The 19105-nt window shown below is 38.2% G+C and overlaps 1 protein-coding gene across 1 annotated transcript in view; it reads right to left on the bottom strand.

The window, feature by feature from the left end:
- The window catches only part of LOC117819604 (contactin-4-like), a 184149-nt gene extending 169071 nt beyond the window's left edge, over positions 1–15078 (bottom strand). Inside the window, exons 1-2 of the mRNA XM_034693060.1 lie at positions 14988–15078; positions 5317–5449 (exon numbers count right to left, since the gene is read on the bottom strand). Of these exons, the coding sequence (XP_034548951.1) occupies positions 5317–5449; positions 14988–15078 (224 nt within the window). The remainder of the gene's footprint in view (positions 1–5316; positions 5450–14987) is intronic.
- Positions 15079–19105: the final 4027 nt, after the last annotated feature.

Below are 19105 nucleotides of genomic sequence, written 5' to 3' on the forward strand. Positions count from 1 at the left end.
TTCTCCTGTGGCACCTAATGTAAACACTGCAGCTCAAACTGTCACAATTTACTGCTGTGTGACGTGCAATTAATGAACTTTGAACATGATTTAGCTGTTGTCTGGAAGTGGCAACACATCTCTAAAAGGCATCAGCCGCGCTGACAGGCCCGCACGCGACCTTGACAGGAAACAGCTGATTAGGTCATCCTCTAAGCTGGCTCAATCCCCAGTATAAAATGTACCAATCTTTCCAAATCTCACCCCAGCAATTTCAGTGAGCAAACATGATTGATTTGAAGTTTACTTGCTAGAGATGCTGCAACACCACGTAACACACTTCCAGTAGACTAATGGTCTATGGGAGGAGAAATAAAGAGGGAAAAACAGCTGCTCTTTGAACTATGTCAGAAAAAAAAACGAGGTTGAGCTCTGCGCATGCAAAGCTTAGTGTGCAGTCCTAAGCCACAAATAGACAAGACACATTTCCAGCAGGGGGTTGAAAGGAAAATCCACCACAAAATAGAACTCATGTAATACATTCCTATGATCCTGATCAGCTCGGGGCTGATTTGTGAGGATGAACAAGTCTCTTTGAAAGCTAGAAACAACTGAGCCAAGACTCTCTTGTTGCCGTATCAAGAGACAAATCCTGGAGCGGTTTCATTCAGGACAAAAGGAGGACTGAATCCGAGGACACAATGACAATTTGCTGTGTGATAATACAGCTAAAAAGGACACTTTCCTCCCTCTTCATCACTATTAAGACTATAATGTGGTGAAGCACATTGGAAGCTCCAAACACTTATGAGTCTTTGAAAAGTCTGATTCACTGTCAGGGGAGGCTGCTTCAGGCTTTGTCAGATTAAGACTTTATGGTTTCCTCTTTAGAACAGAAATGTCATGTAGAGAGTATGGATTAAACTGTCTGAGAATTAAGAGAACAATATACCATCCATGTGTTAGTGCTCATTCTTTTCATTTGGTGACTGACTTTACGTCCAAACAGGAAAGTGAAACTCCTATTTTCAAATGACTTGTATTCAAATCCTAATTACATTGATTAGAAGTCATAAAACTATTACGACAAGCCTCTGCCCTCTCGAGTTTTATTAAGATTTCAGAGGAAAAGTTGATCTCCAACTCTTACACAGAGAAGTTAATCTCCTCCATAAACATTTACAGCTCATACTTTGATAACATGAAGGCAAATAAATATCATCACAAACATTATCCTAATTCAAATGACTTCTTCATTCAAAATCCAATAAACAATATGCTTCCCCAGTTAGACGATTGAAATAATGATCATTATCAAATGGGAAAGCCATTTGTCATTCAGAGCCATATTGGAAATGCTGAGTCTACCTTACTTCTGTCAAGCTAGTGTGAGGTAAAGAGGCAGGTCTTTAGCCTCCACGTTAACAGCTACAGTGTTCCTTCCTGTCTGTGAATCAAGTCATTCATGTCCTTATTTGGGCAAAACTTGTACGTTTTATATAGTGCTGGGCGATAATTCCATAACGATAATTATCGTGATATAATTTTTCTCAATATAAATATGACAAATGTTCGATAAAAAAAGATATAGATAAACCTGTCATTGCACCTCCCAACCACTGGAACAATGTGTCTTAAAAGCTAGTTGCCACCCAACATTAGACAGAAGAAAGACTGCATTGAACACCCAATCATGTTGCAGGTTGAGGGGTGGGGCGGGGCTGAAAGACATTCAGAGCTGAATGTAACAATTTAAAACGAGCGAAACTGAGGAAAACTCAAAACCTAGCAGCTCAAAGCAGAGTCGTTAGTCTGACAACTGTGTCGACTCTGAGTTAACTATTAACTTCATACACTTCATTAAATATACTTTCAGGATGTGGGTAAAGGAAGAGCACAGAGACAACTTCTGCTGTGCATTTCTAACACTTTAATGTCCACAGGACACGGAACACTGGATAACCGTGATGCATTCACTGCACTGTGGGAAACAACATCACTCTGCCCGTAACCCTTAGTAATCTTAAAGGAGAGTGCACAGCTCATGAAAATACTCTACTAAACTGATAATCAGAATACAGTTTTATATATATTTGTTGTAAATTTAAATCAAATTATGGAAATAACCTCAACCTGAGAAAAATAAGAATCTACAAACTAAAACTTCACACTCTTCAAAAATCTGACTTTACATCTAATTAAATAATGATTTGATATTATCATGATAAATATCGATATTGACTGATATGAAATATAATATCGTGATAACATAATTTTCAATATCGCCCAGCACTAGTTTTATATCTTCGAAAATACAGAGCTGTAAATAAAACTGACAGTGTGAGCTATTCAGAACCTAAATTGTTTTTTTTAATCAGGCTGTAAACATATTTAGTTTCTGCTGTAAAGATCGTCTTCTTTGAATGGGTGTGTATGTGGTTCTGATGTTTCTGCAGATAGCCTCAAGTGGACACTCCATGAAACTGCAGTTTTAGCACATCCTCATAGGCGTCATATTTTAAGACTGGAGGTTGCCACTTGAATACAACATAATCCAGTTCATGTCACTGTAGGTCAGGTTTTCACAATCTCACATTTGCTCTGACTGTACACAAACTCCTCCTGTACACATTTCCATGCCACCTGGTGCTGTACATCACACAACACTTTAGGAAATCATCATTCATCAATACATGACTACTGTCCTGGGCTGCTCCATCCTTCAGGCTCCTCCCTCAAGAATCAGTCTCCTCAAGAAACCAGAGGATCACTCATGATGACATTTACTTTAGCCACAAAGAATGTGCTCCTTAAGTAATTATAAATGCTAACTAAACAAACCACATGATGAAAAAGAATAGCTTTTATTGTAATTAGATTTAAAAAAAAAAAAGTTCTGCCTGAGGTGATTAACACTGACAAACATCATAACATTACATTTCACACATACGTTAAACTCCATTACTCATGTTTTCCTCCTCTCCATTCACACATTATGATGATGTCTAGGATTACATCTTGAAAAGATGAATATTTCCTAATTAGTTTTCTCCTCTCTATTCATTTAAAATTGTTATTATTATTGTTATATTTTCTGTACCTGTCCTTTCATCCTGACATCCTCACTGATTATTTACGACCTCTTTTATATAAAAGTCAACAGCTTTTCTTCTCTGCTTCATTATTTGTTCATTAACTTTATATTTATATCAGCTGTTGGATAACTCTTAATCATAACATTAATTAACTAACACACACACACACACACACACACACACACACACACACACACACACACACACACACACACACACACACACAGTGCATGTTGTTTTGCATCTTGCATGTTTTGCATTTCATATTTCCTGTCAACTACATTAATATAACCATATGATATATGTTTCTATATTTAAATATAATTTATATTTATATCTCTCTTTTCCACACTTTCCCTTAAATTCTTTATATACAGTTTTGTTTTTTTTATCTGCTGTTAATTTTATTATGATGACTTTTTTTTTCATTTGTATTTTTTTAATTGTTATTACTGTTATCATTATTATTGTTTTTATTAAATCTCCTTATCCACAAACCTCAAAACAAAGTAAACCCTTTATCTGCTCACACACAGGTGTGATAATTCAATGCCTGCTCCGAGGTGTAAAAGTTACGCTAACAAAGCTCACGTTTGTGCAGAATATATTTGATTCCTGAATTCACATTTTATATATGGACTTAAAAAAATGATTTTGAAATGAAAAGTAATTCCATTTTAAACATAGAAGATATTAATGTGACCAAACATAGCCAATTTTTCCCGATTGGACCCCTTGAAAACAAGATGATGCATCTCCTGAGATAATAAATGTCCTTATAGTTATCCTCTCTCTGCCTGACTGTAAATAAAGGACATTTCTTTTTATATTAAATTCTATATTGTCTTTCAAAAATATTTTTCCACTACTTTTTCTTTTATTTATTACATGTACCTGCAGGAGCAGCGCTTTCAAAATTCATTGTACACCTATGTAGCCTATATAGCTAAACTACCAGTCATAAGTTTGGACACACCTTCTCATTCAAGGGTTAGTGTTTATTTTAATTATTGTAAACACTTTAGATTAATACCAAATAAATTAAAACTATGAAAGAACAAATATGGAATTATTGAATGAACAAAAAAGTGTTAAACAAAGAAGAATATGTTTTATATTTTAGATTCTGTAAAGTAGCCCCCTTTTTCCTTCATGACAGCTTTGCACACTCTTGGTATCTCTCAGTCTGCTCATGAAGTTGGTCTCCTGGAATGGTTTCTAATTAACATGAGCCTTGTCAAGAGTTCATTGTAGAATGACTTGCCTCTTAATGTGTTTTGAGACCAGTTGTGTTGTTCAGAGGTAGGGTTAGTACACAATGGATAGTCCTATTGACTACTGTTGTAATCCAGATTATGGCAAAACCAGATTATTTCATAGTTGATGTCTTCAGTATTAATCTACAATGTTGAAATAATTAAAATAAATAATAACCATTGAATGAGAAGGTGTGTCCAAACTTTTGACTGGCAGTGTATATATAGCTAAAGCTATACAATGACAAATAAAGGCTATTGTATTCTTCTATATCCTCAGAGTACCAAGATTAGAACTCCAGCTTTCAGGGAGCAAGGCAGCAATTGTCCTAACAACCTCCAAGTGACTTGATAATGTCATGGCAGAAGGGATAAATACAAACAATAAGTGTTTGTATTTTTGTTGTTTTCACCAAAAAGTATGGTGATTAGTAAATGTCACTGCAGCAGATCCTGGCCCCGTGTGGCTTATTGAATTTGAACATTAATATTTTGAAGTTTTAGTAAAGTTAATGTGCCTTTTTCCTTCACAGATTTACACAAATGTTAACATTTTAATCCTGCAATTTGTCTTTAATAATGTAGTAACAAATGTAAAGTCTTTTTACATGTTTTTTAAATTATTTATTTTTTTAAATTTGAATATTTTCACCTGGATCCAACATTTAAATGGAAATTTTAACGGTTTATCTATTTTCCTTTTAATATTGTCAGTGAATATTTTCAAATGCATCAGCCTCCTGTCACATTAAAAATATGATGTACTATATTACGTTGCTGGATTTACAGTACGGATGATGCATTTCTCCAGTGGCTTATTTTTAGAATAAAGCTGCCAACGTACAAAGAGGATTTAAGACTGAGACACTTTTACAGCAGGTGACAGGTGTTCTAAAATTAGAGGATTCTGAAACAGAAAGCATTAGGGAGGAACATTGGGGAGTGCGCAGAGGGGGACAGACAAGGCGCCGCAGTCACACACTCACCGGTACAAGAGAGGTGGGCTTCCCTGTGCTTCACAGCTAAACACCACCTCCCTGTTCCTCTCCACCGTCTCCACAGGATACACGATGCTGCCAGGCTGCTTGGTGAACACAGGACTCTGCAAGACGCTGCTCTCTGTGGGACAACAAGGACAGAAATCACAGATAAATATAAACGTGGGCACCAGCATGTTTATACAACAGCCATTAGTGAGTGTCAGAAGCAGGTAGATGCTGTTATAAGCATTTAAAAGGGCAAAACCACAGAGCAGACAAAACATCAATTTGGACTGCCTGTCAAGACACAGAGGCACAAAGAGAATGATTTTAAGTGAGACGTGTCTTCAGCAGCTATTAAGGTGGTAATAATGGATATGGAGTCTGATTTATGGAGAGCAATTATCCAGAAAAAAAGGCCTTCATTTACTTCTGTCAACCTTCTTTTATTTGATCATTTATTATTTATTTGCCCAGTGATGTTGGGATTATGTGTCCACGCAGGGTGTAATCACTCCGTTTCCTGTGGTTACAGCTCTTTGTTATGATTAACACGAAAGAAGTCTCAGTTACTCCATTAAGGTCTAATTATCACAGTGTGCTTCTTGTACTTGGCTTTAGAAAGTACAAATGATGCTTTGATGACAGGAACAAGCACAGACTTAATCACTTACAGTCAGTTTGACAAAAAGAATACAACTTATTCTTTGAGGGAACAACAATTTGTGATGTTTACCAGTGCATCATATAAATAGGTTTATAATATGAACCTGTGTTTATTGCATTGGCAGATGTATTTGAGAGCCTCTGCAAAATTGGCATTTAGTGGTATAAAAATTTGTAGGAATTTTGGGTCACCATTGGCCTTGCGGTCTAGGCCCCATTTTTTTTTCAAAAACAAGCAAGGTATTTCAGCAAGCATCGTTTATTTGAACAGTGCAATAAGTACAAAGAAATAGCAAGACAAGGCAAAAACAGTGGTCTGTATCTGAGCACAGAGACATTCAAATGAAGAAAAATGAAGGAATAAGAAGAAATAAATTTCTCCTTTTCAAAAAACCCTTCTCAGAAGATTCTTGCTTCCTCCTCTCTTACAATAAATAGAAGTAAATGGCAAACACAGCATGTATTCTCCTATTCAGACGATGAGAGGTTAACTTTGATCAGTAAGGCTGGAAAAAACATGCATCAACAACACCAGATTTTTCAGTCATTCTGTGGCACCACAGTAATGTGAGGTGCACCATTTCCAAGGCTAAATTAATGTTTCAGAAAATACTGCAAAATGTAGGGCTGGGCAATAATTCAATAACGATAATTATCATGATGTCATTTTTCTCAATATAAATATGAAAAATGTTCCATACAAATTTGATATAAATAAACCTGGAATTACACCTCCCAACCACTGGAACAATGAGCCTTAAACACTAGTTGCCACCCAACATTAGACAGAAGAAGAAGACGGCTTTGAACAGCCAATCATGTCGCAGGGTGAGGGGTGGGCGGGGCTTAAAGACATTCAGAGCTGAATGTAAACACAGCTGAAACGAGGGACAGCGACACTGAAGAAAACTCAAAACCTAGCAGCTCAAAGCAGAGTCGTTAGTCTGACACTGTGTCGACTCTGAGTTAACTATTAACTTCATACACTTCATTAAATAAACTTTCAGGGTGTGGCTAAAGGAAGAGCACAGAGACAACTTCTGCTGTGCATTTCTAACACGTTTAATGTCCACTGTGACCGTAGGACAACTGAACACTGAATAACCGTGATGCATTCACTGCACTATGAGAAAAGACATCACTCTGCCTGTAACTCTTAGTCATATTAAAGGGAAGAGCACAACTTAAAACAATACTCTGTAAACTGATACACAGAATACAGTTTGATATATCTTTGTTGTAAATTTTAAATCAAATTATGCAAATAACCTCAACCTGAGAAAAATAAGAATCTACAAACTAAAACTTCACAAAAATCTCATCTTCCATTAAAGACCTGCTTCCTCTTAGCACCGTCAGAAATGATGGATTCAAGGAGTTTATCATAAAACTAAATCCAGATACAAACTAACAAACTGTCTGGTTTCTTTCACTCAGGACCATAAAATGTGCCTTTAAATCTAAATGAAATAATGATTTGATATTTACCATGATAATTATCGATATCGACTGATAGGAAATATTTTATCGTGATAACATCATTTTCAATATTACCAAGCTCCAGAAAAATGCATAATTTAGTTACCTTTAATACAGAGGAGGTGTCAGATACAAGAGAAGAGCTCTTTGTATATATTTTTGGCAATGAATCCTTGATTGTGAACCACAGTCTGAGAGTGTGGAAGTAAAGGTGATGTGTTGACATTCAAATATACCATCATTCTTCAATCCCTCATTGAGTTTCCATGCTTTCAGTGCACATCCAAGTGCTGTAGAATATGGCTCCAGCTATAACTTTAGGTAGTATCGGACAACTGTTTACAAAACATCCAAAATAAGGAAGAGCAGTACAGGACGTTCACTAGCTTGTGTCCTGCCTGAGCAGTATGGTAAGTATGAGACTGCAGGGTGAGACAGGGCAGGCTGCAGGAGCAGGCCAGCAGAACACTGTCACACTTTTGTGTACATTGTGTGTTCGTGAGGAAAATAAATTACAGCCCAACCCGTGGAGCTCCACAGTATATGTGATATACTGTATAATGAAGTTTTTGCAGATAGCAAAATCCATTACACTTCTCTGACGTGTTTGCTTTATTACTGTCTACTTTCAAGCGGTAATGGTGCCCTGCTATCACACACTGGTGGCTGCTGCAGATGAAAACATTCAAATACACTGTGAATATTGAGTATCTTGACTTGATTATTACTCTACACAACACACATTATAAGCTGTGTGAGTTGTTTTCTACTGATTGAAGTGATATTAAATAAATTATGTTCGAGGTCTAACAGATGGACGACTGACTGCTACTCTTCTTTCTTGTCAGGGCACAACAACCCATTTCACAAAGTAGAGGAGCCTTTTTTGTAACGTGTACCTCCAATTAGAAAGTATTGGGTTAATATCATGATTTGGCCTTGGTTTGAGCAGTGGTTCTTTTGCACCCTTAAAGCACTTTCAGGTACCAGGGATGTCCAAAAAATCACAAAACTAAGTCACTAAACTCTAACAAATCCAACCTCATAATCATCAGCCCTAAGTCCCTAACAAATCCCATTCCAAATTTCAGTCTCACATTCAATAACTCAACTCTATCTCCTGCACCTCACATCCGTAGCCTTGGAATAATTTTTGACAGAAACCCTTCTTTTCAGCACCATGTCACCCAGCTCACTGAAACGGCCTTCTTCCACCTCAGAAACATCGCCCGCCTCCCTCCAATCCTTTCTTTCTCTGCCGCAGAAACCCTTATCCACGCATTCATCACATCCCGTTTAGATTACTGCAACAGCATCCTATACAGCACATCTTCTAAAGTCCTCCATAAACTGCAATACATTCAGAACTCTGCGAGTGCACGCCTCCTACCGTGACCACATCACCCCCATCCTCCAACATCTTCATTGGCTCCCCGTCCCCTACCTACCGCATATAGTTTAAAATCCTCCTCCTCACCCACAAAGCCCTCAGCCTCTAGGCCCCTTCCTCCCTCACTTACCTCCTCCACCATCACACTCCTTCCCGTAACCTGCGTTCCTCACATGCCAACCTCCTGTCTCCAACCTCACAGAACCAAGAACCGAACCTGGGGGGACAGAGCTTTCTCAATAGCCACCCCCACCCTCTGGAATTCTCTCCCCACTCATATCCCAAACTGCTGTCACCCTTCAACATTCAAATCTCTGTATTAAAAACTCACCTTTTTAAGTCAGCTTTTCATTGTGTTTGTACTGTACTTTTGTTTTGTTTGATTTATGTTCCTTGCTTGTTTTAATCTTAACAATTGTACAGTGTCTTTGAGTTTTTGAAAAGCATTATATAAATAAAATGTATTATTAATATTATTAAAACTTGCTACAAATTCCTAATTTGTGTATCATCAGCTTTGTTTGGCACACCATGTAAGTGTTATTATAGACTTTAAGCTTAGCAATGAAGCATTGCAAATATCTTTAACAAATCTGTTGTTGCTCTGCAATGTTTATGAATTTACCAGAGATTAAAAGGGAATTTATGGGAGATTAAAACCATTTTATGTGTATAGCTGGGATGGATAACATACACAAGGTAATGCATAATTCAAATAACTCTTCAACTGGCAATCTAATTTGGCCCAGCACACTGAACATTTTCACAACATCAGAATACGATTCTGATCCCCCAGGAGCATCAAACATCATGCTCATTTGAGTGCTGGGTAAGCTATTCTTCTCTATGCAGAACTTCACCCAATGCTTGGAGGCATTACCTTTGACAAACATGCAGTCTGTGTATGTTGAGCAAGTAGTACAAGAAAGAGATTCAAATTACAAAAAGGATTGAAATGTACATCCACTCCCACAATGTCTGGTATGGTTAGATTAGATAGTCATTTCAATCAAGAGAGTCACAGAAAGAAGTCAAGATAATCACGCATTGTAACCGATGATATGATAATTAGTCATTTCAGAAAATCTTTGCCGCTTAGACCCAACAGGGAGATTTAGTAATCGAAGGCATCTGCCCTGAGCCGCAGCAACAGCAAGATAAATCCCACATGGTGTCTAGACAGTGGTGGTGGGGGAGCTGGTTGAGGTGGCTGATGACTTCTGCCGGGACTGATGAAATGATAAAATGAAAAAGCTACCAAGACTGGGGGGCGGAGGAAGGCAGGGGAATGTGCTCAGAAGCAGCATGAAAAAAAATAAAGGCAGAGAAGGAAACATATTTAGAAAGATGCAGGATGATGATAGAGATGAATAATAGCATGTTGCAGTGCTGTTTATACATGTTCCCAACTGTTGAGGTCTCAATTGAAAGCCCTAAAAACAGCCAGAATTATGCATGAGAGAAGTGATGCCGGAATGATATGTAATAAAAAGCAGGCACAGAAAAGAGTCCTCCGGAGTGAACTCTTGCCACTGCTTCATTTTCTGATTGCTGACTGATTCCAAGGTTTCCACTGGCACAGGGCTTAACAAGCCTTATGTGGGCTACCCACTCTCAGCAACAAATACAAATTATTCTCACCTTGTACAAAAGGTAATAATATAAAGAAGAAGAAGAAGAAAGTGGCAAACATGTGTACTTTGTTATTTAAACTGGCTCACTGAGACACAATGATGATTATGATCCTAATGCAGCAGAGGGTAATAGATAGTTTCAATAACAAAGAACCTGCATTTATTTCAAGGTTTTTTTTAAGGTATGGGAGTGTAATACATTCACATAAGAAAAAAAAACCTGCTCTGTTTTTATCTGAATTAATCAGATAATTATCTCAGAATTACGAGAACAGTTTTTCTGAATAAAAATAAATACATCTGTTTGTATTTTCTGAATTAATGAAAGAACCGGCACCTCAGTTGCACTCCAAGAGGACCAGCTCGCCTATTTTCACCAATTCATAATTTTCACGTGACATCACACACTTATGGACCCGCCCCCCTGGAGGGCCAAAAAGGCTTCCTCCTGCTACATGCTACGGGGGAATGACCAAACTCTGCTGCCAACTACTTTTTTAAACACTTTTTAAAATGCCTCACATATTTAAATTATATGACGAGGAGACAAGCCCGGGTTCTGCTTCTTAACATTCCCCTTGGAGAAAGAAAACCCTGAGAGGAGGAAATGTGGATTAATTATATTAGACACTCTGCTGTCGCTGGTGAGGGAACAAAACTACATTTCTTTAAGGGAACATTTCATTAACCGTAAGTTGAAGTAAAAACAGAGTATTTTAATTCATGGTCGAAGTGCATGGACCGATGTAAACAACTCCACCGGTAACTTGATGACACGGATAGCAAATCAGCCAACGCAAACTTAGTAATAACATCTCTGTTTTCACAGCCGGACACTTTTATCCTGACAGTGTGGTGATAAAGTGGTCTGAGGTAAGGTGAGGAGAAGGTTCATATTTAAGGGGGATTTATACTTCTGCGTCGCCCACACAGCAGGGACTGACGCAGACATGAGCACCACATACTTGTGCGTTGATGTGTCCATGTCGTGCGGCAATTCTCCGCCGGAACGCTTGAGGGCAGTGTGGTCTCTCTGATAGCCGGTCGCCTCTGTTTACTTTTCCACAGAGATTCAGAGCGTGTTATGTTAATCTACAGCTGATACATGTTGCTGTTCATCATACAGACATGATTACATGAAGAATAGAGAGGAGATGATGATCCTGGAAGTGCTGTAAACGCAGGAAACACAATGCCTCCGAGTGGACCAATCACAGGGCTTGCGGTCCACGTCGATTTTACGGGTAGTTACATTTTGGAGGAGGTGCACATCAGCTAAGTGCGTAGGACTCAAACCTCCGGCGGAGGCTACGCCGTCGATTCGACGCAGAAGTATAAATCAGGCTTTAGTGTCAAGGCTTGACAGTGAACTTTGGGAAGGGAGAGACAGTTTTACACGTCTGCATGAATGGAAGCCGTCATTTTACTACACTCTTTTTTTGCCCTTCAGGCTTTCGCGCAGGTCACGTGACTGAAAACTATGAATTGTCTGATGGTCTCCTGAGTAAGAACGGGCCTCATGTCTAAACAACTGTCTAAACAAGTCCTCAGATGCTTGCACAAAGTTGACAATACCATCTATGTTATTAAAAGACTTAGTATCTCCTAATGTCTCAAACCCAAAGGAAATCAGACTGGATTAAACTGAAGAAATGAGTTGTAAAAAGATTTATGAGCATTTCTGATAGTGACAGAAGAGTAAAGGCCTAGGATGAACAGGATTAAACTTGAAATGAAATAAAGAGAGTCTGAACCAGGAGGTGAAATGATCAGCAGGAATGTTAGACGGGTGGGTGTTTGGTGAACTTTAAGAAGTGTCTTCCAGAACCAATATGTGGAAACTATCATAGGTTATAAATGAGGCAAACATATAAATAATCTACTCTGTTGAACTAATGCTTCTTCACAAATAGAGAAAAGATTTTCAGTGTGCAGTGTGTGTGTGTGTGTGTGTGTGTGCGCGCGCGCGTGCGTGCTTGGTGCGTGCGTGTTGAGGCTCCAGCTGTGAGTTTACACGTGGAGCCTCTTGTTCTTCCACTCTGCTGTAGTGCAATGTAAATGTACACACAGTTTCACCTATACTGCGCGATTACAGCAGACTAGATCAGAGTAGAACAATGATGTGGAAAATTGTGTTCGCTTTCACAAGAATATCACACAATGACCTGCTTTACAAACAAGACGGGATTCAAAATAATAATAATAATAATGTGAGAGCGCTTGGAGTCCTTTGTATCATCACAGTCAATATAATTCATAAAGAGAACAATTTGTAAAAGTTGTTATTGTACTTTGAGAAGTTCACAGATTTGGTTTAAATTTAAGAATTCAATATATGACTTGCTCTTGGGAGAAATGAGTTGCAGGATTAATGATAAGTCACAATGAAGTGGTGCTCACAGAGCTTCATTATGGCACTGAGGTGGAAAGTCAATGTAAAAAAGGCTTATATGAAGGACTGAGTTTGTTAACTGCTCAGAAGAGGCTTTTTTCCCCTTTCATGAGTACTAATTGGAATAAGTGGCGAACAATGGGAGCTAAAAAAAAAAAAACTAGAATACAGGACAGGAAAGAAAAAACAGAAGGATGCTTGAGTTATTATATCTGACAAATAAGTTCACCAGGTAGCCCATCAAGTGGTCTATCCTAGACCAAACTCTTTAGTGCAGCCTGAGTCAAGAGTTTAAAGCCTCTGGTAACCCAAATCAACAAAAATGTTCGACCTATGGCATTTATAGTCACATTTACTTATTATTATATATATTTACAATATGACAACTGAACTTTATTCAATTTTTGAAGTATTATCGGTTACGTTTTTGATACCGTTCTAATGCTAGGATAAAGAAGGCGGGGTTAACTTGGATATTTATGACAAAATAAATATCTAACCAATCAGAAATAAAACAGTCACGACCACACATGTTCAACAAAAATACTCTGCTCCTACTCAGACCATCTCCTGACGTCTCAGCCAGCTCCCCTCAGTGTTGTCTTAGCTGTTAGCTTGTTTGCTAATCACATCCTGCCTGTAATCTGTCTGGATAGCGGTCTCTCTGCTCTTTGCACCGCTGTGCTCGTGTGTCCCTGTCTGCACATCCACCGCTGAAGATGACAGCTTGTTGTCATTCTTCTATTTCCCTAACTGCGGTGGATTTTGGGAAACTTTGGGACACTGTTGAGTTGAGCCGCGGCCGAGTGCCGAGCTCCTCTGCGTGCACATACTACACTTCAGCCTCCTCTGCTCCGGGCGTCCCATGGTCCTGATGCCCCAGAGACTACAGAGTTATAAAACTAATAAATGATAGAAGTCCTGATTCTGAAGTATTTTGTGACTCAGCACTCAGAGACCATTTGAAATGAATAATTTTCAGATTCTGAAGTTTTTATGTCTGTAGATTCAGAGTCAGACGGTTCAAACATGCAGGCTGTGAACTCTCTCTTGACCTGTCAATCAAAGAGTTAGGCCACGCCCACACAGTCCTGAGAAATGCTCTGACCTGTAAAATAAGCGGTTTTTGAACAGAGTTTTTTTCAGTTATGGATGTTTATTTTCACTCAGATTTTTGTTGAAGCTTGATTACACATTACATTTTGATATTCTATGCAAGTTTAAATATTCCATTTACGTTTCCAGAGGCTTTAAATGAAAGGCGTCAGGGGGTTAAATGGGTAAAACCTAAACTTATTGTTTTACAACCACACAAGGCTGGAATCTTTTCAAGGCAAATTATTTAAATAATGTATTTTTTTTTGTTAAGAGTTTTAAACCCCCTTATTATCATGTTTTTTCTTCGTGCACGAAAGCTGCAGGAGACGTATCAAGTTCAGAGGAGGCTGTTGAGCATGTCTTCAAGTTAATAGAGGTGTGCTGAGCAGAAGAGAAGTAGGTCACCATTAAAATCTAGAGCTTGTTTCTCTAACTCTCAGGTACCTTTAGCAGGCCTCCCAGTTGGCCTCACACACCTGCAGTGGGCTGTTTCTGTCTCACTGTTACAAAGTGATTCATTTGCATGCAACACTATGGAAGACACATGTCAGCCCAAAGCACCATGGTTACTGCCACAGGGAATACACAGAGTGCAGAGGGAATTAGCTGTTGCCTAAATTAAAGCAAACGTCTCAAGATTTTTTATCTTGAATGGCAAGAAAATATGAACAGGAGTGAGAAAAGTCAGTTTTTTTTTTTAACTCAGTTGTATTCATTAAAAACATTTTCTTATGGTGTGGCTTGTTACCAGTGGCAGTTTCCTCTGCCACTGGTAACAAGCCACACCAGAACACCACACCATCACTCATTCCACATGCCACATGTTAGCCAGGTAGCATGCTACTGATAGTTTGGTGGGTGCACACTGAACTACATTTAACATCTTAGTAAGTTTCCTGTGCTATTTTCCCATAAAGTTTCATATACACACATTGTTATGGTTTTGAGTGAACTCTTTATTACTTAATGATTGTATGTCATGAGTTGTTTGTATCTACTTAAGTTTCTCTTCTCTTACCACAGTGCTTCCTGGTGCTGGGCAGTGACAAAGGACCCGAGCATAGTTTCAGGCTGTCTTTTATAGTGCCTGAGTAACAAGTAGGGAGCATGCTCAGTGCGTCTTACTGCACCATACCAACTGATGGGAGTGTTAAATGGGGTTGTAAGTTAATTCCTAGCTCGGGAATTAGGTTAATGTTTTGATGACTTAATGTGGGGTAAATGAATGTAAATAGAATTTGTAATGGGTTTTGATATGGAAAATAACCTGTGTGGTTGAATTGATTAATTTTGATTCCAATTAACCCTCAAAGACCGAGACGGCCGGCGGCGGCCACAAATAGCTCTTCTTCTTAAATGTTTAATAACTTTTGAACCGCTGATCCTATCAACAAGCTTTAAAAACTTAAAATTCAGCGGCTGCGTGGTGATCACGATGACGGCATCACATTTTGCAGCATTGATTCGTCAGGGAAACCTACGTAGTTTCTTCCTCTGAGCCAATTGGCAATGGGTGTAGATTCTTAGTCCCACCCCTGTGTATCGATTGGTTCAAAATGTAAATGTCCAGGATGTGTTTCGCCATGGCAACCTTCTACTCCACCAATAAACGTGTTTTTTTGGGGAAATTTGAATGTAAATAGCGGAAAACAAGATGGAGAATCCGTATACAAAACCGGACAGCAAAATTGAACAGATTTGCACGTTATTTGAACTCAACACAAAATAAAAATGACAACACGAAGGTACACAACAGAAGAGGCACTATGTCTAATTTTATCAAATTTTGCAGAGGAGTCATCTGATTCTGACGCAGACACAGCTGGGGCAGAGAGGAGGAGTGCAGGAGCTGCATCGATCCTTTCCAGGACATATATAGTATATGTGTTTCTGTACTTTATGTGTATAATTGGTGAAGATCATCTGCACTTTTTGCTCATTTTTACTAAATAATTTACAGCTCTCTCATTATGTTCATAGTTAGTGAAAATTATTTACAATTTGTTTATTTGCACTAAGTGTATTTCAATTCCTTTAAGAAGACAGTTTCCACTATTTGTTACCATGTTTGCATGTGTTCATGATCAGAATGTATTTATGTGAAAAGGCCCTTTTACCTCTGTGTCCTAATTTATGATATAATAACATCTCTACTTACTCTAAGACCTTTTTTACACACATCCACAGGGTCAGTAAATGAAACATAAGAATACACCTGCTTTTTCCACTAAAAACGTCTTAGAAAATACTATAAAAAATGGCTGTAACTTGCTCAGTAAAGGTTTGATAGTGACACAAATTCATTTGGAAGTCTAAAACACCTAAGTCCAACTTTCTAACAAAACAAAACAAAACTTGCTGATGTTCTGTCTGAGTTCACAGTAAAAAATGACCTAAATTTCCAGACGATTTTTAAAAAACTTAAGTATTTTCATCCATTATCAGACAAAACTAAAGTAAAACTGGTACTTCAAATGCAGCACAGTGAAAGATAAGGTTCTCCTGAATAAAATGATGTATGGCACTTGATGCTGAGTGCTTCAATAGGTTAGAAAAACAAGAAAAATACAGGAGAGTCTTGCGCCCCCCAAAAAGGGTCTAGGTCTTTAAGGGTTAAAGACTGTATGTTTCCAGTGGGAGGGGCTTAGCCTTTAAATGGAGGGGATCTACACTGCCTAAGCAGTCAGAAGGGCTGTGGTGCTGTGAAGAGGTAATAGTGGTTCTGGCCAGTGATTTGTAAATATTTTTCTGCTGCTTTGTTGCCTTATTTGCTCACATATCCCTGGACTGTCTTCAAAGGGCAAAAAAAAAAAACACTTCACTTTTTTTTTTTGCATCAAATGGACTTTTTCTTGCTGCCTTTTTTTAAGTACATTTTGAGGTTAAACTACACCTTTTTCAATCAGCCTTTCGACCTACTACCCTCACTCTAGGACAGAGTGTGACAGTCCTCTTCATTTCAAAGTCTGCCGGGTCATCTCTTATCTGAATGTGAGATGAAAATGAATGTGAATAAAAGTTTGCTCTGCTTTTTACTCTGATTTCAATTTCTTTTAGTCAATATTTTTCACTAAATGCTGCAGTTTGCTATTCAACTTAATATCATAGGCTTTGTTTACTGTACATTTTTACACGCTCTAACATTTGATTAAATTTTAACACAGCAATTTGTGATCTCACTAACTGTTGCCTGATACCGACCTTACATGTTTATCTTTATTTGGGTTTATGTTGTAATACAGACAAATAATTAAAAGGATGCTTTAAAGATTATTTCATCCCTTTACTTCAGCAGAACCCGTCTCCCTAACTCTCAGCACTGTCAGTCTTATGAAGCAGAAGATCACAATATCACAACTGATCAGTCCATACACAAGAGTCAAGTTATGGCTTCTGAGTAAGAAATAAAAAAGTACTGGATCATTAATAACTTACTCCATCATTTTATTTTATGGATTTTTTTTCATTCTGTTTTATTTTATTCTATTTTTATTCTGTTATTTATTCTGCATTGTTTTATAACACACCATATCCAAATATTAAAACGAATCACAACATCCATAAGTTGGTCGTCTCTCAATTGAAAGGTTGGCAGTTTGATCCCAGCTCCTTGGGCAAGTCACTGAACCCCAAATGACTCCCTCTGTTGTTCAGCGGTGTATAAATGTGTATGAATGAGATTGGCTAATACTGATGGTCCCTAGCAGCCTCTACCATCAGTGCGTGAATGTGGTGTGAATGGGTGAATATGACAGGTAATGTGAAAGAGCTTTGAGTGCTCAGAAGGAAAAGAGGTATAGAACTACACTGTAAAAACCTGAACAAGTTGAAATGACTCAAAATGTGGTTACTGCTTACATAAGAGTTTTTAAGTAGCGGAAATACCATTTTTGAGGATAACTGAAATGATAAAATATGATTTCAGTTTACTCAAATGTTTTCTTTCTTTTTTTTATTTTCAAGTTTCCCCAACTCAAATGCATTAGTTACATTTTTAATATGTTTAATTCAAACATACTAGATGAAACTGAGTCCATGTCATGGTTTGGTTAGTTTAGTTTGTTCCTTGTGTTTTGAGGTCACAGGGGGCTGGAAGGCAGGGTACACCCTGGACAGATCGCCAACCTATCACAGGTCAAACATGGAGAGACAGACAACCATTCACGCACACGCTCTCACCTACGGACAATTTAGAGTGATCGGAGTACCCAGAGAGAACATGCAGACTGCACACAGAAAGGCACCTGCCCGACCGGGGACTCATATCACAAACCTTCTCACTGTGAGGCATCAGCGCTACCCATAACAGTCGGCCTTGGTTCCTCCCCGTGTTTATTTTGTATTAGTCTCTCTTGAGTCTTTAGTGATCCATGTCTCTTGTTGTGTTGTCTTAGTCTAGTCTTGTGTTTCCTGTTTTATTTTGTAGTTCTGAATCCCTGTGTCTCCAGTTTAGTTTTGCTGCTTCGTGAAGCACAGTCATTGTGGTTTTTCAAGTGTGTGAAGACTTACATGATGACGTTGATGGCGTCATACACAGCGTCCCTCTGTACACTCAAAAGTTGTTATTTGGACATGCATACTAACTCAATTAAATTGATCCATATATAATTAAAACAGCATTCATCTTTTGGATAACTCAATAATGAATTGTTGGTTCAACTAAATAGCTGGTTTTGAGTGATGTACCCTTAAAGGCTATGAGTTAGAAGTACTGTTTGGGTTTACAGTGCACAAGTCCATTTACCATCTACCAATCAAGGCTGTAGAGCATACAGCTGAAGATTGAGGTGGTGTCATATGTGTGGTCTCTAATGTTGGGTAAATAAGAACATACAACTAAGCTTCTTGCTGGGGAGGAGTACAGGGTCCTCCCTCCTTAGTTTAAAAGTCAGACGTTTCATTTCCTGTATCCTCGTGACCTACAGTGTCACAGTCTGCTCCTCAATATTGAAGTTATGAAAATAAAAATTAAATGACCTAAGGGACATTTACAAGATTAATACTGAGGATTAAAACTTCAAATCACAGATGTCTGTCAAATGTTTGTGTTATCACTTTTAGCTGCATAAATAAATGAGGTTTTAGCTTCGCTCCTATATCTCTCAGTAGGGTAGGGAGGAAGATTCATTCACACTA

Source organism: Notolabrus celidotus, chromosome 1 (genome assembly GCF_009762535.1).
Source record: "Notolabrus celidotus isolate fNotCel1 chromosome 1, fNotCel1.pri, whole genome shotgun sequence".
Lineage (NCBI taxonomy): Eukaryota > Metazoa > Chordata > Actinopteri > Labriformes > Labridae > Notolabrus > Notolabrus celidotus.